Source organism: Entelurus aequoreus, linkage group LG09 (genome assembly GCF_033978785.1).
Source record: "Entelurus aequoreus isolate RoL-2023_Sb linkage group LG09, RoL_Eaeq_v1.1, whole genome shotgun sequence".
Lineage (NCBI taxonomy): Eukaryota > Metazoa > Chordata > Actinopteri > Syngnathiformes > Syngnathidae > Entelurus > Entelurus aequoreus.
In genome coordinates, this window is record NC_084739.1 from 39,506,102 (window position 1) to 39,530,894 (window position 24,793).

The 24,793-nt window shown below is 39.7% G+C and overlaps 2 protein-coding genes across 6 annotated transcripts in view; one reads left to right on the top strand and one right to left on the bottom strand.

Moving 5' to 3' along the window:
* cpeb3 (cytoplasmic polyadenylation element binding protein 3) overlaps positions 1-22,418 on the top strand; it is a 104,736-nt gene extending 82,318 nt beyond the window's left edge. For 3 of the 5 annotated variants that reach the window (XM_062058749.1, XM_062058748.1, XM_062058751.1), the window contains exons 8-11: positions 5,633-5,751; positions 8,633-8,747; positions 9,001-9,182; positions 16,924-22,418. In XM_062058749.1, coding sequence (XP_061914733.1) covers positions 5,633-5,751; positions 8,633-8,747; positions 9,001-9,182; positions 16,924-17,151 — 644 coding nt within the window. In that variant the 3' untranslated portion in view covers positions 17,152-22,418. The remainder of the gene's footprint in view (positions 1-5,632; positions 5,752-8,632; positions 8,748-9,000; positions 9,183-16,923) is intronic. The other 2 variants (XM_062058750.1, XM_062058752.1) reach the window with 1 other exon arrangement.
* The window catches only part of btaf1 (BTAF1 RNA polymerase II, B-TFIID transcription factor-associated), a 59,394-nt gene continuing 56,706 nt past the window's right edge, over positions 22,106-24,793 (bottom strand). The window contains exon 38 of the mRNA XM_062058747.1: positions 22,106-22,779. Within this exon, the coding sequence (XP_061914731.1) occupies positions 22,639-22,779 (141 nt within the window). The 3' untranslated portion in view covers positions 22,106-22,638. The remainder of the gene's footprint in view (positions 22,780-24,793) is intronic.

Here is a 24,793-nt window from a genome sequence, read left to right on the forward strand (position 1 = left end):
TGTTAAACTGGCTACGTCACGCGCATACGTCATCATACCGAGATGTTTTCAAGCGGAAGTGTGGCGGGAAATTTAAAATTGCACTTTATAAGTTAACCCGGCTGTATTGGCATGTGTTGCAATGTTAAGATTTCATCATTGATATATAAACTATCAGACTGCGTGGTCGGTAGTAGTGGGTTTCAGTAGGCCTTTAAAGATTATTGAACAGCCTTACATTCGAAATTTGTGTGTCAAAACCTGTATCGTGGAACCACGGGAAGGAAGAAGGTGGGTGTGAAGGACATTGCTCCGAAGAAGAAGTGGATGACATTGACTTAAAGCAGAGGTGTCCAAACATTTTCCAGCAAGGGCCACGTAGAGAAACATTTAAGGATGCGAGGGCCATTTCTATACATTTTGTATATGAAAAATACTCAAACCAAAACAATGTAGGTGAACATATGCTAACATTTGAAAAAAACTTCTACATCTTAGCTTTGTGTTATAGACATCAAAGCAATAAAGTAATTCTTGATTATTTTAATAATAACTGTATTTGTTTTTATGTTAACTGTGCTCGAAAGTAAGCTTTATTTACTAATATTGCTATTATATCGTCAACTGAAATGCTTTTGAGAGCTTTAGTACACTCAAAAACATATCATGTCTTACAAAAAATGTGTACACTTTTTCATCATGACAGGACATACGGAAATCCTCAAAGGCCTTATACAGTAAGACGGTCAGGTTGTCGGCCATTTTGGTTTTCAGGTCCCATTTTTGGGAGATTTGGTCCCGTTTAATTTTTCGTAGTTTTTTGTTCTAATTTGGGACCTGTTTAGTTTGTTTATAGAATGTATCGCGGGCCAATAAAAGCCGAGCTCCGGGCCGCAAATGGCCCCCGGGCCGCACTTTGGACACCCCTGACTTAAAGAGGAAAAAAAATGTGTTGTAAACTTGGCGAACCAATTGGAGCGTATCACTGCTAGTCGGCACCCTACTGAGGCAGAATGAGCCTAAATCCAGCAAAGGATGTTAGAATAATATCTGAACGGTAAATATTTAGCCATTAAAATATGGAAAAGCTGCTGATTGTGTATTTGACTGTTGAAGCATCTGGAAGGAGAAACGCCGATATGTCCGTTCTCCAAGGTAAATCCTGTACATTATTATTACATTACTTCATTAAACTGCTGTATTTATGTGTAGTACATTCCAGTGTATTTTAATAAAATATGGATTATCTAAAAGTGTGTTTTTCTTTTTAAAATACATGTTACGTGTTAACATTGTGCTGTTTATTAAATAGATTTAAATTCATGTCAATAGGAGACGTTAATTTGAGATTGTTTTTAGTCAAGCGCTTCGTCACAGAACCAATTAAGCCCATAAATTGAGTTACTACTGTGCAAGGTTATAGTGCATTTTAAGTTAATCAAAAAGCCAAAAAGCCCTAACTTTTTTGCATCCCCTGTATATTTTTTTATTACATTATATAAATGTGTTTGTGGCTCAAGTGATCAACAAGCTGGGGTGTGCAGAAAACTGTTTGCTAAATTAAATGTCAGAACAATGCTGTCATCGTCATCACTTTGGGCAGAGGACTTTTAGGACAGACATGTCGGGCAATATGATACTGTCAGTAGGAGCTGTGCAGAAGGACACACAATCCAAGGGCCTTTAACTCTGACGGCCCTAGGGCTGCAAATCTTTGGGCACCACACGATGCAATTTGATTCTTGGCGATAACGGTTAGACTCAGAATCGATGCTCAATTCAAAATCAATACCTTTTTAATACAATTGAGTGCCTGTTCTAACTACATTTCTTTATAAAATAGATAAACAGCTCTGGTAAATGTCTATATTACTTGAAAGAAAACTGGTTTTGTTTAATAAAATTCTACCTAAACATTTACTAAAATGGCTAGACAGGACAGATTTTTGGGGACGGGGATGGATTGAATTTGGATTTTTTTTTAATCGACTAAGGATTATCACGAATAAGAATCACGATTGATTCATCCATCCATCCATTTCCTACCGCTTGTCCCTTTTGGGGTCGCACAAAAACAATTTTTATTTACACCCCTACAGTACCCTTTTACTCCCTTATTGCCTTGCCACTGTCGCCTTTTTTATCCCTGCAGCACGTTTGCAGGCTAGGCTATACCGTGGTCTGTGGCATTAAAGGAACGGTCAGTAAATTGTGGCCCACCAAGCATAGTCTGATGGTTTACTGAGCAGGTCCCGCTTGAATCCACCTAATGGTGCTGACCCCGGGGAGGTTCTGTGCTCTTAGCGCTAAATAATGCAACCGTACGGAGAACTTTGTGCTTACGTCAACGACATCACTGAACTCCATATGGCTTTCTCTGGAAACTCAGCAGTGTGTTGATCAATTTTGCATGCTTTTGAAGGCTTCCTCCTCCTAGCAGTGTAGCAAACCATCCCTTGAAAAATGGAATAGTTTTCAGATACCAAAATACATGTCCAGTATTGAGCTGCAAAGAGACACGCTTTGGCCATGTGTTCGTGGACATATTCATTCGGATTAGAATGTTACTGTGCATACGGACCCTGAAAAAAAAAATCTGATTATGACGTGCAATTTCATGCATTACACCTCAAACCACCTTAAATTTGACATGCGCAGAACCTAACATAGACAGAAAGGTGTGTTATTGTTTGTGCTATGGCGCCATCTTTTGGACGAGTTTGTTCACTGCAGGTGCTGAAGAAACAGTGACTTCCACTGTAAACGAACATGGATTTGTGCATTTCTGCTTGTCCGACGTTATCCCTGTATTTATAATTGTTTCCTTCTGTTCACTACTTTTGTTTTACCTCGGACACGTTTCCAGTGAGGGTTGGACTCCGCCGAGGCTGCCCTTTGTCACCGATTCTGTTCATAACTTTTATGGACAGAATTTTTAGGCGCAGTCAAGACGTTGAGGGGATCCGGGTTGGTGGCTGCAGGACGACGTCTCTGCTTTTTGCAGATGATGTGGTCCTGATGGCTTCATCTGGCCAGGATCTTCAGCTCTCACTGGATCGGTTCGCAGCTGAGTGTGAAGCGACTGGGATGAGAATCAGCACCTCCAAGTCTGAGTCCATGGTTCTCGCCCGGAAAAGGGTGGAGTGCCATCTCCGGGTTGCGGAGGAGACCCTGCCCCAAGTGGAGGAGTTCAAGTACCTCTGAGTCTTGTTCACGAGTGAGGGAAGAGTGGATCGTGAGATCAACAGGCGGATCGGTGCGGCATCTTCAGTAATGCGGACGCTGTATCGATCTGTTGTGGTGAAGAAGGAGCTGAGCCGGAAGGCAAAGCTCTCAATTTACCGGTCGATCTATGTTCCCATCCTCACCTATGTTCATGAGCTTTGGGTTATGACCGAAAGGACAAGATCACGGGTACAAGCGGCCGAAATGAGTTTCCTCCGCCGGGTGGCTGGGCTCTCCCTTAGAGATAGGGTGAGAAGCTCTGTCATCCGGGAGGAGCTCAAAGTAAAGCCGCTGCTCCTCCACATCGAGAGGAGCCAGATGAGGGTGTTCGGGCATCTGGTCAGGATGCCACCCGAACGCCTCTCTAGGGAGGTGTTTAGGGCACGTCCGACCGGTAGGAGGCCACGGGGAAGACCCAGGACACGTTGGGAAGACTATGTCTCCCGGCTGGCCTGGGAACTCCTCGAGATCCCCCGGGAAGAGCTGGACGAAGTGGCTGGGGAGAGGGAAGGCTGGGCTTCCCTGCTAGGGCTGCTGCCCCCGCGACCCGACCTCGGATAAGCGGAAGAAGATGGATGGATGGATGGATGGATGGAGTACTGCAGTTGTATTGTCCACGAGATGAGACCAAATCAGAGTGCGCTTTTTAGTATCGGTGCTACTGATTGGCCCAGCCTCAAGCAGCATTTCTTAGATGACAATTGTATAGAAAAATTGCACGAAAGTAATCGTTTTGTAAAGAAATGTATACATAAAGCAGAAATTTTGTCTGTTAAAAAAATAACAAAAATGTTTTTGAAATTGCATAGAACAGTTTAAACGTTTCCCGATACACTGCGAACAACAGGCAGGTAAGTGTCAGACTAGCCTGGACATGATCGCCTTTCTGTCACACTTCACTTTCTGAACTTTTTGTTCAGTTTCAGCAAAAGCTGTTTTTCTAAGTTCATCAGTATCAGTCAGGTCCTAAAAAAACAAAGAGAGCAAAATATATGTACATACCAGAACTTACAGGCGCCAATCTACATTTCTGCCAGTGGGTGCTTGGTGTGTGTGTGTGTGTATAAAAATAAAGAAATAGACGTTCAGCGAAGTTAATATCCCATATGATTTGGGGCTTTATTATTTTGTAAAACGGACCAAACTTGCCACAAAATTAACTACAACAAGATTGATTTTTCAAAAATTATTTTAAAGATTGAAAGTTGCCATCAATCCCACGTGGGTGTTCGGCATTGTCCGTGGGTGCTCGGGCCCCAAAGCACCCACGGGATCGGCGCCTATGCCAGAACTATATCCTAAACGTTAGCTTAAATTTTTCAAGCATGGTGAAATTTCAATTGATGCTATTTGTGGTTCATATAACGTAGCCTCACTCTAGCACAAAATATATGCCTGTTGAATGGTCTGTGGGTACTGAATCACTAAATATTTAATCTATAATATATATATATTAAGAAAAAATGTCTAAAAATTACAATGAAATAATGCTTTCACCAGCTGACATGATCGTAGCTGTCAAAGTTTGCACTGCATCTGGATGGTGTTTCCTTTTTCCCGTTCTGTACATGAACAATTCCTCCACGTACGACCACTGGCACTCAGACTGGTCCTCCATCTTTTCGCCATCATTTTCACTGTTTACAGTTTTGTCTTCTGCCGCCATTTTGGCTTCTCTGTTACGCTTCTTTGCTCAGTTTCTCTGCTTCTCTACTCCACTTCTTTGCTGCGCTGTATACGAATGTTACCTGCAGAAACCTGCAACTGCTGCTGCAGCGGAGTTGACTTTTCATTACGTCTCACAATAATTGGTGCCAATTAATCGCGATCGGATGGCCTTATTGGCTACAAAGATGTGGATGAAAGTATGATTCACGGGGAGGGGAAAATTGTGGGTGTACTCAGTAGTGATTTATGATTTTAAAAGTCGCAAAGTAGATTATATGGTGTAAATTGTACTCGAGTATGGGTAAAATTCCACACCTGAAAAAATATTCTTAAAAGTACAAGAACCCAAATCTACTTAATTACAGTAAAGTGGGTAATTGTAATCTGTTACTTCCACCTCTGTAAACCACTGATTTTCTTTCCGATCCGAGACCGAGTAAAATTCAGGCAAGTATCGACAATACCGATACTTTGTGCAAATATACATAATGTGTCTATTGAAATTTAAAAAGTTGTGTATTTTCAAGTTTTCTATCTAAAAAAACATTAAAATTTAAGAAAAAAAGAGAAAAAAATTGGAATGTAATAACAAAAATCTGATATTTTTTAACAAATAATTAATATTAATAATAATATATTTAGGAATCGATAACACAATGTGTTGTCTTTAAATGTATATATCTGTTTGAAGCATTTTTTTTACAAAAAAAAAAAAAGAATTATTATTATGTTAAATAGATACTTATTTACTGCTTTCCAGGTTATGCCTTCCTGCTGTTCCAAGAAGAGACTTCTGTTCAAGCCTTGATTGACGCCTGTATCGAGGAGGATGGCAAGCTCTATCTTTGTGTGTCCAGTCCTACTATCAAAGACAAGCCTGTAAGCAGAGACTACATTCCACTCAATCATTCTAAAGATTTCCTCAAACAAGCCCTACTGTACTGTATGCTGGGAGAATGAAAGATGACGATGCTTATCAAAATGAAAACTGTCAAATTAGTCGTATGTTGTGTTCATTATTGTGGTTCTAGTGTGCAGTGGTTTAGAATGAAAAGTAGGGCACACAGTATAGACTTCAATCACTGAACAAACAAAACGTAATGATGTTGAATAGAATGTAAACTCAAAAAGTTTTTCCAAACTTACACCTTTACATGCTATCTAGCATACAGCGGTACCTCGGTTCCAACAGGTCCGAAAATAACCAAGGCAAATAATGTAAATCCAATGAATTTGTTCCAGACATCCAAAAATATTACCCCAAACTTTTATAGAGAATGATTATAGTTGTGTATGCAAAAAACATACATATAAATGATTAATGCTATTGATAAGTAAACATTTAACATCACTGTTAAGGCTCTTGTTGACAAACAAGGCCACACAGACACCACCTTCATACTTTGCTACCAATGTTTCTCACCTTCTTTATGGTAGTGCCTGCTAACTTTCTTGTGTAATGTTCCGCATGACTGTTTGCTTTTTGTGTCGTTTTCCAAGAGTTCAGGTTCTGTGCTCTTATTCTGTTACATCTGTTTCCTGTTTTGTGTTGAAAGCTGTCGCTTTACTCCTGTCTGAGGAGGCTGCGGTGGGAGGGACGTTAAGCACGGCAGTTAGATGTTAGATGTGTTCTGTAGCATCTCCTGTTGCCTTTTCCCCATTTCCTGGTCTATATTTTTGTACATAGTGTTCTGTGTGTGGGCATTGCTAAACACACTTTCTCGTGCATGTCGCCTCTGTCTATACATTATTTGTATGGGCCTTAACATCTGTTGTGGCCCCATTTCGGTCTTTAATATTGCTTGTGTAACACACCAGGGTAAAAGAACATAATGTCATGGCTGTCTTAAGTTTCCAATCATTTCTACAACTCTTATTTTTTTGGGATAGAGTGATTGGAGCACATACTTGTTTGTCACAAAAAACATTCATGAAGTTTGGTTCTTGTATGAATTTATTATGGGTCTACTAAAAATGTGACCAAATTTGCTGGGTCAAAAGTATACATACAGCAACATACAATATCAATTCTGGTGATGTAGAAAAGTTACAATAAAATCCAATTAGTTTCATGTCATGGCCTCTTAACTTCATGGGAGTGATTATGATTGACGACACCTGTTGACTTCTCTGAGCCCATTTAAATAGGGCTCATGTGATGCAGTCATGAGACTCGGTTACAAACGCGACAATGGGAAAGTCAAAGGAACTCCGCACAGATCTGAAAAAACGAATCATTGACTTGAACAAGTCAGGAAAGTCACTTGGAGCCATTTCAAAGCAGTTTAAGGTCCCAAGAGCAACTGTGCAGACAATTGTTCGTAAGTATAAAGTGCATGGCACAGTTTTGTCACTGCCACAATCAAGGAAGAAAACGCTGAGAGAAAATTGGTCAGGATGATCAAGAGACAACCGAGAACCACCAAAAAGCAGGTCTACAATGAATTGGAAGCTGCTGGAACACAGTTGTCAGTTTCCACAGTCAAGCTTGTTTTGCATCCCCATGGACTGAGAGGCTACCATGCAAGAAAGAAGCGCTTGCTCCAGAAGCGACACCTTAGGGCTCGTCTAAAGTCTGCTGCTGATCAAGCATGGTGGTGGTAGTATTATGCTCTGGGCCTGTTTTGCTGCCAATGGAACTGGTGCTTTACAGAGAGAAAATGGGACAATGAAAAAGGAGGATTACCTCCAAATTCTACAGGACAACCTAAAATCATCAGCCTGTAGGTTGGGTCTTGGGCGCAGTTGGGTGTTCCAACAGGACAATGACCCCAAACACACGTCAAAAATGGTAAAGGAATGGCTAAATCAGGCTAGAATTAAGGTTTTAGAATGACCTTCCAAAAGTCCTGACTTAAACGTGTGGACAATGCTGAAGAAACAAGTCCATGTCAAAAAACCAACAAATTTAGCTGAACTGCACCAATTTTGTCAAGAGGAGTGGTCAAAAATTCAACCAGAAGCTTGCCAGAAGCTTGTGGATGGCTACCAAAAGCGCCTTATTGCAGTGAAACTTACCAAGGGACATGTAACCAAATATTAACATTACTGTATGTAAACTTTTGACCCAGCAGATTTGGTCACATTATCAGTAGACCCATAATTAATCTTTAATAAATTCATAAAGGAACCAAACTTCATGAATGTTTTTTGTGACCAACAAGTATGTGCTCCAATCACTCTATCACAAAAAAATAACAGTTGTAGAAATTATTGGAAACTCCAGATATAATATATGTGTGTGTATATATACAGTATATATAAATATGAGAAGGAAGGCGCATGAACCCGCTATATACATATATATGCATATAAATGCATATATATGCATATATATATGCATATGCATATATATATATATATATATATATATATACTGTATATATATATATATATATACTGTATATATATATATATATATATATACAGTGTTATTCCATGGGCCGACCTTGCCTCAGTGGGTTATTTAGCAGTTGTACTTAATTTTAAAAAGCGCAGAGACTGAGGACGCACAAAGATGTGATTCTTTGCGTCAAAAACTTTCATAGAAAGCCAAATCATACAAAAAGTACTCTATTTTCATTATATACCTATTGATATTCCTATTAACTTGCAAGAAGAACTTTGCAGAATTGTACAACGTTACGTATGTCATTTAGAACTCCGAGATTTTGTCTTCATAAAGGCAAATTTTTTAGTACAGTTTTATTGGAGTCCATTATATACCTATACCAGCATGTCTTTTTGTGTGCGTGGGCAGGTCCAGATCCGTCCGTGGAACCTGAGTGACAGTGATTTTGTCATGGATGGCTCCCAGCCGTTGGACCCCCGTAAGACTATCTTTGTAGGGGGGGTTCCAAGGCCCTTGCGTGCAGGTAAAATTTCCAGTCACAATTTTGTGTGATCTTGGTTATTTTGTTGAAGTGCAGGATGTTTCAGGCTTAGTCCTTTTTTAGGGGGGCAAACATATTTGGTCTGAGCCTTTTGAGACACTCAAGTGTGGCGCTGGCTTTAAAAGTAAAATAGGCCAAGGCTTTGAGTTTGAGCACAAAAGGTCCTTAAACTTGAGAGGACACAGAATGAAAGACTAATCATCCGGCGCCCTTTCACTATTCTTCCTCGCTGCAGTGGAGCTGGCCATGATCATGGACCGTCTGTATGGCGGCGTTTGCTACGCTGGAATCGACACAGATCCGGAACTCAAGTACCCGAAGGGAGCCGGTCGCGTGGCCTTCTCCAACCAGCAGAGCTACATCGCCGCCATCAGCGCTCGCTTTGTTCAGCTGCAGCACAATGACATCGACAAAAGGGTGAGTGAGTTCATGCGCCGTCTTTTTCAGAAAAGGCATGTCGACTGCAGCCGAGTTTTGGGGTCATTCCCACGGCACAGTGCAGCACCGTGTCCATTATGGTGGATGTTTCAGACGGCTGCTGATTTTTCCTACCAGAGCAGACACGCCGTTGGTCTAATTATAGAACTTCCCTATACATGTAGAACCACCCATGCACTACTGCTTATTTTAGCCCCAGCAGCCAATAGCAGACCATAGATTGTGACCCAAAGAAACTGGTTGTCAGCCAGAACCTCTTTAGGGCGTGGCCTCATTTGTCCCCGCCATGTGGACAACAAGGCTGGGACTAACCCTTAGTTCCTTCCATCTTATTCTTAATCACGCTATATTATTATGGTATGCAATTCCCTGGTTAGCACTTTGTGGTGTGAACTGCCCCTTTCTGTTCCAACATGGCAAGCATGAAAATACTTCCACTGTGGGCTGCACACTGAAAAATACAAGGAAGCTGGGGCCGCACTTTTCATTTAGAAAATAAATAAAAAAAAGGCTTTGCATTATCGGTAGCAACACAGTGTTAACCTACCCTAGGTTAAATTGGGGCCCTAAGCAAAATTATATTTGGAGCTCCATCCCCCATCACAAAAATGTTCACTTTTGTATGAAAAACAAATGTTTTACTTTTTTCATTTTTTTTTTTTAAAGCAAACTTGAATTCAATTTGATGGATTTTTTTTTACAAAAACAAATTAATGGGAAATAAATTGCTCAATAATTATATATTTTTAATGCAAAAATAACAACTTTAACATCATTAAAACATAAATGTGTAATCCTTACCTGTCATGCCCTGCTTGACACTTTAGTCTTGTGTTTTTCTATGTTTAGTTCTCAGTTCCTGTCCAGCACTCGTATTTTCTAGTTACCACTTCCTGTTACTTTGGTTATGCGGCACCTTTACTTTGTCTGCCAGCACACCTGTCCTTATGCTGGGAATGATGTCACAGCCGAGTTGCAAGCGTTCCAGTTACGAGGTCGGAGATTAAGCTTGCCTCCTCCACGAAGGCTATTTTTGCTCTTGTCTGAATACAAACAATTTATGGAAAAATATGCACTCTTTCTGCAACCTTCAAGCACGGTGGATGAGGAGGAAACACAGCCGCTATTGCTAGCGACATACAAACCACATGTACCACATATAAAAACGTACAACAATACATAGTATGTGGGTGATACACTGCGACAAAAAGTAATCAGAAGTGCTAATAACAGATATTATAGCAGCCAACGTTCCCTCTAAGGTGCGCGCCTGTGCAATTGCGCACTGCTCAAGCGTCCTCTACGCACGGCAAATCTATGGCACGCACAAAATCAAATAAAAAAATAAAGCGCATAACAATTTTCGACACACGGACACGACAGAGAAAACAGTTTTCGTCATCATTGTTAAAATATTGTAACGTCTGTCGAGACGCTTTGAGGACATGAATTCCATCCATCACTTTACTGAGCAAAACTCTTTATTGTCGGCCATAAACACATCACCAAAACATTAGTAAAAAAAATGATATCTAGCAAATCTGGTCATTTTCTCCAGTACAAACCTGACCAAAAGCAACTTTGTTATATCAACAGCAGCCGCTCGCTCTTTCTCACTTGCGCCAACACATGCACATATGGCACTTAGCCAGTGATGCGTTTACAGCCACACAAAAAGTCGGACAACTTCAACACCACACATAAAGTGTCATTCCAGGTCGTTACACTATGATTTACCAATCAAATGTGTGCTTATTCTAGTGTCATTTATTAGGAATCTTAATTTATTAATATTAATCATGAAATGCTGTTAATATATTAAATAAATACTAATAGAAATATATTTTTTACAAACAGGAAGTTGCAGGAATGTACACATGATCCCCTGCTTACATCTTATTGTGCAACATGTGAATGTTTTAATGGGAACTAAATGCAATGTCTGAAAGGGGTACACATTATTTCCAAAGCAGGACCTCCACCCAGACAAACAATACAAGTACACAGTTCATGAAAAACTATGTGTTGTTATTGTCATTGTAAGTGGGCCTAAACACTTGTATTAGAAAATCATCTCATGGAAATGACTGCTGTCATTTGATTATAATAATAAGAGAATGTTGTCTGTCTATCTGTGTTGGCCCTGCGATGAGGTGGGGACTTGTCCAGGGTGTACCCCGCCTTCCGCCCGAATGCAGCTGAGATAGGCTCCAGCGACCCCGAAAGGGACAAGCGGTAGAAAATGGATGGATGGATGGAGATTGAACTTGTTATTTAGTCAGGTTTGGGACAGGTGTGCTGCTGGTGTAGCCACAGTGTGCACGTCTGATGTTGCTCACATGGCCTCCACTGAATGCTCAGGGAGTTTTTGCGTTTGCTCACACACATGAAAAATTAGAGGGAACATTGATAGCAGCGGACGTCATTGTTTACATCCAGAGCAGCCATCTTTGGAACGCATTCGGGGGTGGTGAGAATGCTCCAACTTTCCGACCACCAGGGGTGTTACAGTTGAAATTCCAAACTAGTACAAATGGAACACAGATTTAGTTTAGAATCAAGTCTCTGTAAGTTCATCTGTTGCTGCTGGCTGGTAATGGCACATTACCTTTTGAATGTCATGCTACTGCTGGGAGCTAAACAGTTTTTTTGCGGACTGCATTCTATTGAAGTTTACATTGTAGCCTATTTAGTTTGTGTCGTGTGACATCGCATCCCCTATGCTTCGTGTGCACTCAAAGCTGCACTAGTTTTAAAGACACTTTACCTAAACGCTGTCTCCTGCTGCCATCTGCATATTGGACACGACGACTACTGCTACCATGCGGCCAAAGCGTAACATTACCCTCAACTGGGATTTGAACGCAGCACCACTGCCTTTTAAGACAATAACTAACGATGTGCGCCACAAGACTACCTGGGGGATTTTTCCAATATATTGTTATCAGTGAAGGAGCAAGAAGTGGCGAGGAATACATTGAAAGTAACATTTTAAACAAAGCACCCCGTCATTCATTAATTGACATTTCACTTGCGCTTCTTCATGCAAGGTGGGGTCCTATGCACAGTGCTGCTTTTTGCTCTTATTTTGTTGGTTTCATGTTTTTTTTAAACGGCTGAATGTTATATCTACAATTTGCCTTGGCTCAATAAAAAATTAGCTGCCGCCCACATTTGAACTATTTCTTTCATTGACTTTATATGTCTTTATTTTGCCACAAACGCCATCCATACTTTAAAGGATCTTATTTTGATGTAAACTCAGTGGAAAACGAAGAAAGACAACAGTATATTGTATTAGAAGTATTGCAGAGATACACTATTTGTACCAATTTGGTACTTCAAAAACGGTGCCAGTGCTAACTAATATGCACAATTGTATTTATAAAAAGACTAAAAAAACAATGCCTTTTTATTTTTATGGAATTATGTGACATTCAAGTTGAACAGAGTAGCTATTAAAAGACTTCAATTATAAAAATAACTAAGTAATACATTAAAAAATAAGAAATAACATCTGCACCATAATACATTAAAAAATAAGGAATAACATCTGCAACAAAACATAACTGTTGCAGCAATACAGAAGAACATACTGTAGAAAACGTGCAAAATAATGACTTACTTTGTTGTAAAGTTTGATTCTCATAATTTTGGTTGTTCTTGAATGCAACCTTGCTTACTGTAACCGCCAATGGTGCATAATGAGAAAGTGTTGTGGCTACTGGTTAGCTTAGCTCTGGGTTGTTGTTGGCGGGTTAAAGTCAGCAATACTGTGTGCTTTTGTCAGAAATCATTAATTGTACAATATTATAACTACTACATTACTTACTTGTACAATATCACCAAAACTACATTATAGGGTTGTACAGTATACTGGTAGTAGTAAAGTACCGCGGTACTAATGAATCATAAATGATACTATACCACCGTCCAAACTTTTTGACCCCTGGGCCACATTGGGTTAAAACAAATTTGGCCAGGCTCTATATATATATATATATATATATATATATATATATATATATATATATATATATATATATATATATATATATATATATATATATATATATATATATATATATATATATATATATATATATATATATATATATATATATACACACACACACACACACACACACACTCGTGGTCAAAAGTTTACATACTCTTGTAAAGAACATCATGTCATGGCTGTTTTGAGTTTCCAATCATTTCTACAACTCTTATTTTTTTGTGATAGAGTGATTGGAGCACATACTTGTTGGTCACAAAAAACATTCATGAAGTTTGGTTCTTTTATGAATGTATTATGGGTCTACTGAAAATGTGACCAAATCTGCTGTGTCAAAAGTATACACACAGTAATGTTAATATTTGGTTACATGTCCCTTGGCAAGTTTCACTGCAATAAGGCGCTTTGGTGGCCATTCACAAACTTCTGGCAAGCTTCTGGTTGAATTTTTGACCACTCCTCTTGACAAAATTGATGCAGTTCAGCTAAATTTGTTGGTTTTCTGACATGGACTTGTTTCTTCAGCATTGTCCACATGTTCTCAATGGGGTTTAAGTCAGGACTTTGGGAAGGCCATTCTAAAACCTTAATTCTAGCCCAGTTTAGCCATTCCTTTACCACTTTTGACGTGTGTTTGGAGTCATTGTCCTGTTGGAACACCCAACTGCACCCAAGACCCAACCTCTGGGCTGATGATTTTAAGTTGTCCTGACGAATTTGGAGGTAATCCTCCTTTTTCATTGTCCCATTTTCTTTCTGTAAAGCACCAGTTCCATTGGCAGCAAAACAGGCCCAGAGCATAATACTACCACCACCATGCTTGACGGTAGGGTGGTGTTCCTGGGATAAAAGGCCTCAACTTTTCTCCTCCAAACATATTGCTGGGAATTGTGGCCAAACAGCTCCATTTTTGTTTCATCTGACCACAGAACTTTCCTCCAGAAGGTCTTAACTTTGTCCATGTGATCAGCAGCAGACTTTAGACGAGCCCTAAGGTGTCGCTTCTGGAGCAAGGGCTTCCTTCTTGCATGGTAGCCTCTCAGTCCATGGGGATGCAAAACAAGCTTGACTGTGGAAACTGACAACTGTGTTCCAGCAGCTTCCAAGTCATTGCATACCTGCTTTTTGGTGGTTCTCGGTTGACTCTTGATCATCCTGACCAATTTTCTCTCAGCAGCAGGTCATAGCTTGCGTTTTCTTCTTGATTGTGGCAGTGACAAAACTGTGCCATGCACTTTATACTTACGAACAATTGTCTGCACAGTTGCTCTTGGGACCTTAAACTGCTTTGAAATGGCTCCAAGTGACTTTCCTGACTTGTTCAAGTCAATGATTCGTTTTTTCAGATCTGTACGGAGTTCCTTTGACTTTCCCATTGTCGCGTTTGTAACCGAGTCAAATGACTGCATCACATGAGCCTTATTTAAATGGGCTCAGAGAAGTCAACAGGTGTCGTCAATCATAATCACTCACATGAAGTTAAGAGGCCATGACATGAAGGTAATTTGATTTTATTGTAACTTTTCTACATCACCAGAATTGATATTGTATGTTGCTGTATGTATACTTTTGACCCAGCAAATTTGGTCACATTTTCAGTAGACCCATTATAAATTCATACAAGAACCAAACTTCATGAATTTATGTATATATATATATATATATATATATATATATATATATATATATATATATATATATATATATATACACACACACACACACACATGCATATAACCCATTACCTCTCTGCTGGACCCATTACCTCTCTGCTGGACACTCAGCATCAACGGTTGGAATTGGGGGTTGAATCACCAAAAACTATTCCCGGGCGCGGCCACCGCTGCTACTCACTGCTCCCCTCATTCTCCCAGGGGGTGATCAAGGGTGATGGGTCAAATGCAGAGAATAATTTTGCCACACCTAGTGTGTGTGTGTGACAATCATGGGTACATTAACTTTAACTTAATATGATCTGTCTCGTTGCAGATTAGACAAACTGCCTTTTCCTTACACTGAACCAAAAAAAAAGTCATATGTCCACTGATGTTTAAAAACTCTACACTAGTCTATTATACGTTTCCCCAAGGATTTCGCCATATTTTTTTGCGGCACTGCGGCGCGAGCATTGATGACGTCACTTCTAGACAATATGATTTGCCTGAGCGGCTAGGAGACCCCGAGAGTAACAAGCAGTAGAAAATGGATTGATGGATGGCCTAGAAAGGATATATTAAAAAATATTAATTAAAAAAAAAAAATATATATATATATATATATATTTCTTTTTTAACTCTGGACTACCCGCGGGCCGGATTTTGGGGACCCCTAAAATAAAGCATACAAAAAAGTCTAATCAAAGTCAACGAGAGTTTTTGTTTCCAGAGTGTCACTGAACGCACCACTCTACTATGGTAATTGTAGCCAAACCATTCCAAGTTAACATGGCGCTTACCGCCGGTCTTCAGTGGTTTTGTAGAGAGTTCGGTGTCCAAGATGACTTGCACCTGCTACTCCATGTCGATGTCGAGGGAAGAGGGATGAGCGGGCACTTTTCGAGAGCAAGTGAAGTTAATTATATATATATAGCACTTTTCTCTAGTGACTCAAAGCACTTTACATAGTGAAACCCAATACCTAAGCTACATTTTTAAACCAGTGTGGGTGGCACTGGGAGCAGGTGGGTAAAGTGTCTTGCCCAAGGACACAACGGCAGTGACTAGGATGGCAGAAGCAGGGATCGAACCTGGAACCCTCAAGTTGCCGGCATGGCCGCTCTACCAACCGAGCTATACCGCCCCAATAACACGTTCTGTTTGGTGCACTTGTATATAGAGATGTCCGATAATGACTTTTTTGCCGATATCTGATATTCCGATATTGTCCAACTCTTAATTACCGATTCCGATATCAACCAATACCGATATATACAGTCGTGGAATTAACACATTATTATGCCTAATTTTGTTGTGATGCCCCGCTGGATGCATTAAAGGTTTTCCAAAATAAATCAACTCAAGTTATGGAAAAAAATGCCAACATGGCACTGCCATATTTATTATTGAAGTCACAAAGTGCATTATTTTTTTTTTTAACATGCCTCAAAACAGCAGCTTGGAATTTGGGACATGAGGAGGTTGAGGTGGGCGGGGTTGGTGGGGAGGGGTACCGGGGGGTGTATATTGTAGCGTCCCGGAAGAGTTAGTGCTGCAAGGGGTTCTGGGTATTTGTTCTGTTGTGTTACGGTGCTGATGTTCTCCCGAAATGTGTCGTCAACATGTCATTCTTGTTTGGTGTGGGTTCACAGTGTGGCGCATATTTGTAACAGTGTTAAAGTTGTTTATACGGCCACCCTCAGTGTGACCTGTATGGCTGTTGACCAAGTATGACTGGCATTCACTTGTGTGTGTGAAAAGCCGTAGATATTATGTGACTGGGCCGGCACGCAAAGACAGTGCCTTTAAGGTTTATTGGCGCTCTGTACTTCTCCCTACGTCCGTGTACACAGCGGCGTTTTAAAAAGTCATACATTTTACTTTTTGAAACCGATACCGATAATTTTGAAACCGATACCGATAATTTCCGATGTTACATTTTAAAGCATTTATCGGCTGATAATATCGGCAGTCCGATATCGGCCATCTCTACTTGTATATTGTCTCATGACGACAATGGTGGTACTAAATGTCTCTTCCCTGTCAGGTGGAGGTGAAGCCATATGTCCTTGACGACCAGATGTGCGACGAGTGCCAGGGCGCGCGCTGCGGCGGCAAGTTCGCCCCCTTCTTCTGTGCCAACGTCACATGTCTGCAGTACTACTGCGAGTACTGCTGGGCCAGCATTCACTCGCGCGCGGGCCGAGAGTTCCACAAGCCGCTGGTGAAGGAGGGAGGCGACCGCCCGCGACACGTGTCCTTCCGCTGGAGCTGAACGCCGGAGGGCATCCCCAATAAATGACGTCATCGCCTCCATCCACCTGACGAGAACCCCCCCCCCCCCCCCCCCCCGCCTCCTGTCCCCCGTGATGAGCGTTCTGGGAAGTCGTATGTTAGATTTTTGCACTTTGGCACACCACCTCAATCATACATGCACACACGCACCCAGTGTCACGTGACTCCTGGGCGGCGAGGTCCTGCTGAAACCCCCCCCCACCCGCTCCCCAACCCCGCCCCCACCCTTCATAACACAGAGGTGGGACCATCTGAATATTTTAGGGAAAAAAAAAAAAAGTGTTCATTATTATTTTGTACCTATCCAATTAATATATGGATGATTTCAATTATATGTAAGGAAAGAAAAAAAAAGAAGCATGCACTTATTTTGAAAAGCTAAAGCTATACAGTCCCATAGAGACACCAAAGGCAATGTTAAAGAAGGCGTTGAGAAAGTAGGTGGAATTAGATGTAGCATCGCTAACTCTGAATGACAATAACACTTGAATATATATTTTTAATAATAATTCCTCCTACACACAACCGGATGAGTTCATTTCTACAGCTTTATTTTTCAAACTTTTAAAAAAAAAATGTAATTCTGCAATGGCCGTGCTGCTACTTTGTTGGTATGATCCAATACAACAAAGTACAAAACAAAAATGATGGCGGCGCAGCCACTTTTAATCCTCCCCCGTGGCAAAACAACTCGTTAGTGAGACAATCTTTAGGAAGGCGATATCAAGACTTTGTGCTGCGGGCCCCAAGTAACTGCTCTTTTGTTGTGAACTATCATGTGCAGGGTCGCTGTTGTTGAAAGTCCATCCTGTTCATCGTCTGCTGGCAGAACAACTCGTTAGTGCTCACTCTTCCAGTGGAATGAGACAATGTTTGGGGGAGCCATGCCAGGACGGTGTAAGTGGTCTAGAGATGATACAAACAAGCTCCTCTGTTAACAGTCTCGCTCTACTTTGGCATACAGTGCATCCAGAAAGTATTCACACCGCTTCATTTTTTCCACATTTTGGTACGACAGTCTAATTCCAAAATGGAATTAATACATGTTTGTTCTCAACATTCTACATACAATACCCCATAATGACAATGTAAAAAGTTTTTAATTTGCAAATGTATTAAAAATAACAAAATCACATGTACATAAGTATTCACACCCTTTGCTCAATACTTTGTTGATGCACCCTTGACAGAAATTACAACCTCAAGTCTTTTTTTAATACGATGCCACACATTTTTGGGCAGTTTCGCCCATTCCGCTTTGCGGCACCTCTCAAGCTCCACCAGGTTGGATGAAAAGTGTGGGTTTTCATCCAGGATGTCTCAGTACCCTGCTGCATTCATCTTTCCCTCTATCCTTTCAGGTGCTTTTTGGCAAACTGCCCAAAGATAGGTGTGCCAAGTGTGTGGCATCATATTCACAAATACTTGAGGCTGTAATTGCTGCCAAAGGTGCATCAACAAAGTATTGAGCAAAGGGTGGGAATATTTATCAGAATCTGAATCAGAAGTGCTTTTATTAATCTCCGAGGGGAAATGAAGATTTTCAGCACAATCCCATTCGAGAGCAGACAAACATTACAGGGAGACAGAGCAGGATCGCTGACGGGTCTGCCAACTTCTGGCTTCCTTTGCAAAAAAGGTGAGAAACGGGTAAACGCTGGGGAAAAGGGGTGTGAGAAGAAAATAAAATCAGTCTAAGCCTGGGCCCCTGGAGAGGGGGTCCAGACTGAGGCCAAGGAAGAAGAAGAAAAAGTACATGTATGTATATACAGTATGTACTTGATTCCATTTTGGAATAAGGCTGTCACATAACAAAATGTGGAAAAGTGAAACGCTGGGAATACTTTACAGGTGCATTGTAGCTGGCTTCTTCTGTCCACAATTTGGACACCGTCCTCTAACGAGTCTTGAAGAAAGTTACTTCAGGCCCAAAGCAAAGCAAACATCCTGACATGTCTCCCCTAAAGATGCTCTCATTCCAAGGGAAGGGTCACCGCATCAGCAAGTGTTTTGCCACCAGAAGGGTGGTCAAGATTCTGTAACGCAGGATAGTCTTTCACCTGTCACACCGAGCAACAACAGCAATCCTATTGTGGACACACACACACAGCGAAAAACTCCAACAAAAAGAAGAGTCCAATTTGCAGACAAACTGAAGTTCTCATTTGCAGCAATTGTTGATAGAATTTTGCAATTTGTTTTTTGTTACAGAATATGACTACAACTGTTATTCGCTTTCGTAGATGTCCTTTAAGGTGTCATCCCAAGGACACGTGTACACACAACTTTCGATTCATTAGGACACTAAAAAAGTGTTTGTTGTTTAACAACAAACACCTTTTTAGTCCCATAACTCAACCAAAGATGCTGCCGAGCCGTCATACTCCCACCCACACGGGGGCGCTGCTGCGTGTGTAGGAGGTGCAATCTTTTAGAGGCAGCATGGATGAAATTAAAAAGCTTCTGCAAATATTGCCAATCGATCCAATACTGAAAATGTTTGTTTAATTTGTTGATTCTAATTCGATTTAGTAACTAAACCGAACAAATAAGTTGTATCAACAAACCCATGTTATGACATATCACAGCAATTCCAACTCAATCAACCACGTGCAAAATAAAACTGCAAGAATGTATTTCGTTATATATAAATCCTGTCTTTTTGCCCGACACTTTAGTTTCATAAATAATATTTCAGTATAACAAAAAGTGAAAATCAAAAGATTGGATCCACCCACCCTTGTTCTCTCTATATATATACACACCATATAAGTATATATATATATATACGCGTGTGTGTAAATTGGGGTTACCTAATGCATCCACGTTTATTTTGTCCTGCAAAGCTTGAAGTAACAGACCTGCTAACAATATTTGTGTTTTGTTTTGTATGAGATTGTGGACAATCCAAGTGGATGAGTTTGTGAGCAGCACATCCTTTAGTCGCTAACTGGTGTTTTTTTGTTAAATATCCGTGTTTGTTTATTGTCACGTACATAAAAAAGCAGGATATATATTTTTTACTGATACAAGACTTTAATAAATTAAAAAAAGAGGCTAAACATAAGTATCCCAATGAAAGTGAATTATGGGTGTTTGGTTTCTTTTCTCCACCCAGGCAGGTTTTTATGCTAGTCCACTCAATAGGATATTTTGTTATGCACTACTACTTTGTCAGCAGCAACACAAAACCATATTGCTTTATGACTGACACGTGATCTTTTTGCAATACCTCAATTTTGAAATGCTATTTTTTAACTAAGTTTATCCAGATGATTAAAAAATATATATTAATTTAATTCCTCAAGAGAAATTATTTAACAGATTTTTTTTTGCTTTAAGATTTATTTTTTAAAATGGAGTGAGCTTTATAATGCAAACAGTGTGAGAGTACATTACTACTGTAACAGTATGGTTTTAGTAGAGAGTAATTAACATGGAAGAAAATGTAACTTTTACCCCCACCTTTTGTATCTTTTTTTTCTCCTAGAAATACATGCTCCTGTGTTTTTGTTTAGTATTTTTAACCCTGACATGTTAGGTTGGCCTCACTTGTAGTTTTGAGTGAATCTTATTTGATTAAACAAAGCAGCATGAAAGCCCCCAACCCAAGGTGCATCAACAGACTGGTGGCCTTCTCACAACACTTGAATTTATTGGGTTTTATTTTCTAAAGGTAGAACTGTTATGTGCAATACTGTTTGTACTGTTTGTAGAAAAGAAAACGGCATAAATCTTACTGCAGCATTATTTTCATTGCATTGTGATTCACAAAAGCATCTTTTCTACTGTACCCGCTTGTTTGTTTCTTCCAGTAGTATGTAGCCTTTGTACTGAGAACTTTTTTCATTATTTTTGCATTAAAAAAAATAAAAATAAAATAACTTTCATGTTTAATTTTACATTTGCTTCACAGATTTCCCAACCTTAATGGAGGAGACTTTCATGTATTTTGTACTTTTACTTGAGTAAATTCATTCTATGATCTTTCAAATCTTTTTTTATATTTTACTTTTGGTTTTTGAAGCTGGTAAATGTCATCTAAAGTGTCTGGATTCTTAAAAATGCTTTGTGTCAGCTGGCTTATCAGTGTGGAAAATCATATGTAGTAATTACACAAGATTTGGGCTTGATGTTAAAAGTGAGCTCCAATGTAAAAGAAATAAAAAATAAAAACGACAGGAGCATATACATTAGTTGCTGCTCCTCTTCTTACTGCTGACACAGCATAACTTTGTAGTGCTCTTACTCACCTGTCCTGTCTCATGTGACTGTATTTAAGTGTGCAAGTATAAATAGAGCTTCACTGCATATCAGTATTTTTATGACTTGTATAAATCCTAATAACTCACAGGATGATTTGTCATTGAACGGTAATTTTTTGTTCATACCATAACTCAGGCTGGAGTTGTATTTCGGAAAATATTAAGACATCCAGTCCTCTTGCATCGCCATACAAGTATAAGCAGGTTTGTCTTCTCTCTCGATATATTTATATCGTATATAAATATATACAAACACAATATACATATACCGGTACACACATACATAGTATATACACACTATCTTTTTTTTATGAAGACAACGTGCAACTAATCTGAAGGTAAGCATCATACATGAATCTGAAAATGTACATTACACACACTTTTGTGTCAGTTATGGCAGACTGTTTTTATTTCCTATGAAAGGATGAGCACACTGGTTGTATTTTTTTAAACTATTATTTGCATTCACCAATCAAATTGTGAGGATTCCGAGATTGATTTTTACAAATCCGACTCGGCATTCATTACTTCTGTAATAACAAATGTTAATGTACGACACTTTCATTTCTTTGTGTGGCCAACTTAACACTATTAAAGTATTTAAACTACTGTGTGTGTGACCACTATGCTTTCAAATGTGTTAAGCTGCACAAAAACACACTAATAATGTTGCATGTAGCTCAAAAAGGTACGTAGAATTTATTACAATTCCACCTTCATAAACAAAAGCAGCCATTATAGAAATATGTACATGTCCATTCTTTTTAAAACACTTGTCACAAGTTGGAGAAAGTTATTTCAGCCTTGTTTTTTGTGGGCCATTTGAAACAACTAAAAAGGTAGCGCCATCTAGTGGATGGGACTCTTGTGACAGTACTGATGTGACAACATGGAGCTCATTATGTTGTGGTGTGCCCGAATGAAACTTCTGATCTGCGTGACAATAATTGTTGTGCTTCTAGAAATGGCAATGAAGTCATGTTGTGTAACACTGCTGACATTATGTCCTCAAATATTTTCTATTAGGTTTCGTAACGGACTAAAAACCTACGAGGTGGACAATGGTGGGAAAATAAGGTCAAACTAATATGGACACTAAGTCCTGGGTCCTATGAATGCACCAAGAGGTTCTAGCAGGTTCTGTTTGATTCTGACCAGCAGATGTGGTGTGGTTGAGGTAACGACCACGTGAGGTTGTGTCCCTACAGGGAGTGCATGAAGTTGTCCAGGTTGTACTCTGTGTCGTACTGCTGCTGGTCCCATAACTCTCCCAGACCGTCCAGCACAGACTTGATGGAAGATTTCCCAGGAGTCGACTGTTCTCCTTTTTCACCTTTGTTGTCCTAAACACCAACACAAGTGTTCAGCTCGTTGTCACATAAGTGAAAAGCAACAACAATTCTATGAACAAATGGTTTACGCTCAAGCAGTTTTGTCCCGTTTTTCATTATTTTCGCTTTAGTAGTTGACAGTTTTAAAACTTGAGAAAAAGCTAAAACAATACATTGTATTCCACATTTGTTTTATCAATGTTGTTTCCCAACTTTATGGTCTATTGTCTAATTTGTATAGTTGGCCGGCAGCACAGGCCACTCCTTTAAAAGTGATGCATGTTTTCACGTTGGTCTCCAAAAGCGTCCAATAAAACAGAATACAGAGGGGTCCGAGTACTCGCTGAATCTAGCAACAAAGTTGCAAAATTGGCAACATTGATCTCTCCTGCTACGTCTTCTTATTCTCTGGTAGACCAAAAGTATTTTAGGTGTGTTATAAAGTAGAGTTCATTTACTGTACAAAGTTGTTAACAAGCTGCACCAGGGTTTCCCCTTTATGAATTTGATTTTGGCGGTGCGCCACCACAACACATAAGCCACCACACCTTAAAAATGAGGCGATGTTTTAACGCGAAAACAAAATAAAGTAATACAATGTATAGTAGTCTCCAGAAGAAGACATGTTTGACACTTCTTAGCTTTTATTGCCAATCGAATGCTAACAACGGGCCCAATTCCAACAAGAACGTCCTCCATGATTCACAACACGTCCTCATTCTCCGCCAACACGTATGTTTACAGACCATGGGAAAAATGAACACCATAACACACTGGCATACACATCAACACTAGCTGGTAGTTACAGTATGAATGGATATATATATAGTTTATTATTTGCGCACTATTGATGCACTGAAAATTTGTCCGCCAAAAAAAAGACACTTTGATCACCGGAACAAGCGAATGTTGTGACGACGTAAGCAATACACACAAGGTTGTCTGGATCAGAGGCCGCATGTCTGCAATGTGAATGTACTTTAACGTATCCGAGATGTACCCACAGGCAACGAATTTCAAAATTGAAGATGACAGTGGCGGCTTTTAACGAGAGAAAGGCTTCCAGCAGCGCGAAGCAAATGTGACGCTTTTCATTGCGGACATGGAGCGACAGGAGTAAAGAGTTTCTAAACATGAGTACAGTCTACAATAACATCAGAAATAGATGCTACATTTGGTGCCAATCGTTTTAAATAAAGAAAGAGTGGCTAAAAATGATTAGAGAAATCTCTAGGGAAGAAACATCTCAACAAAGTACATAGTAGAACAAGCAGCAACAATTAGAAATCAGAGTAAAACAAAATGTAAAAAAACTAATTTGATACTATAATAACAGATTTGTTTTAAATGTATGTACCGTATTTTTCGGACTATAAGTCGCAGTTTTTGTCATAGTTTGGCCGGGGGTGCGACTTATACTCATGAGCGACTTATGTGTGAAATTATTAACACATTACCGTAAAATATCAAATAATATTATTTAGCTCATTCACGTAAAAGATTAGACGTGTAAGATTTCATCGGATTTAGCGATTAGGAGTGACAGATTGTTTGGTAAATGTATAGTATGTTCTATATGTTATAGTTATTTGAATGACTCTTACCATAATATGTTAGGTTAACATACCAGGCACGTTCTCAGTTGGTTATTTATGCGTCATATAAAGTACACTTATTCAGCCTGTTGTTCGCTATTCTTTATTTATTTTAAATTGCCTTTCAAATGTCTATTCTTGGTGTTGGGTTTTATCAAATACATTTCCCCAAAAAATGCGACTTGTACTCCAGTACGACTTATATATATGTTTTTTTCCTTCTTTATTATGCTATTATTTAGTCCGGTGCGACTTATACTCCGGAGCGACTTATACTCCGAAAAATACGGTATACATTTTTTTGCCTTTTTTAAATAAAATATATGCATCATCGCAAATGTGACGTCACATCCACCAAGCCCCCACAGGTATCTTGACAATCTCGGGGAAACCCTGCTTTTGATAAGGGTTTATGCTGCAGATTCTGATAC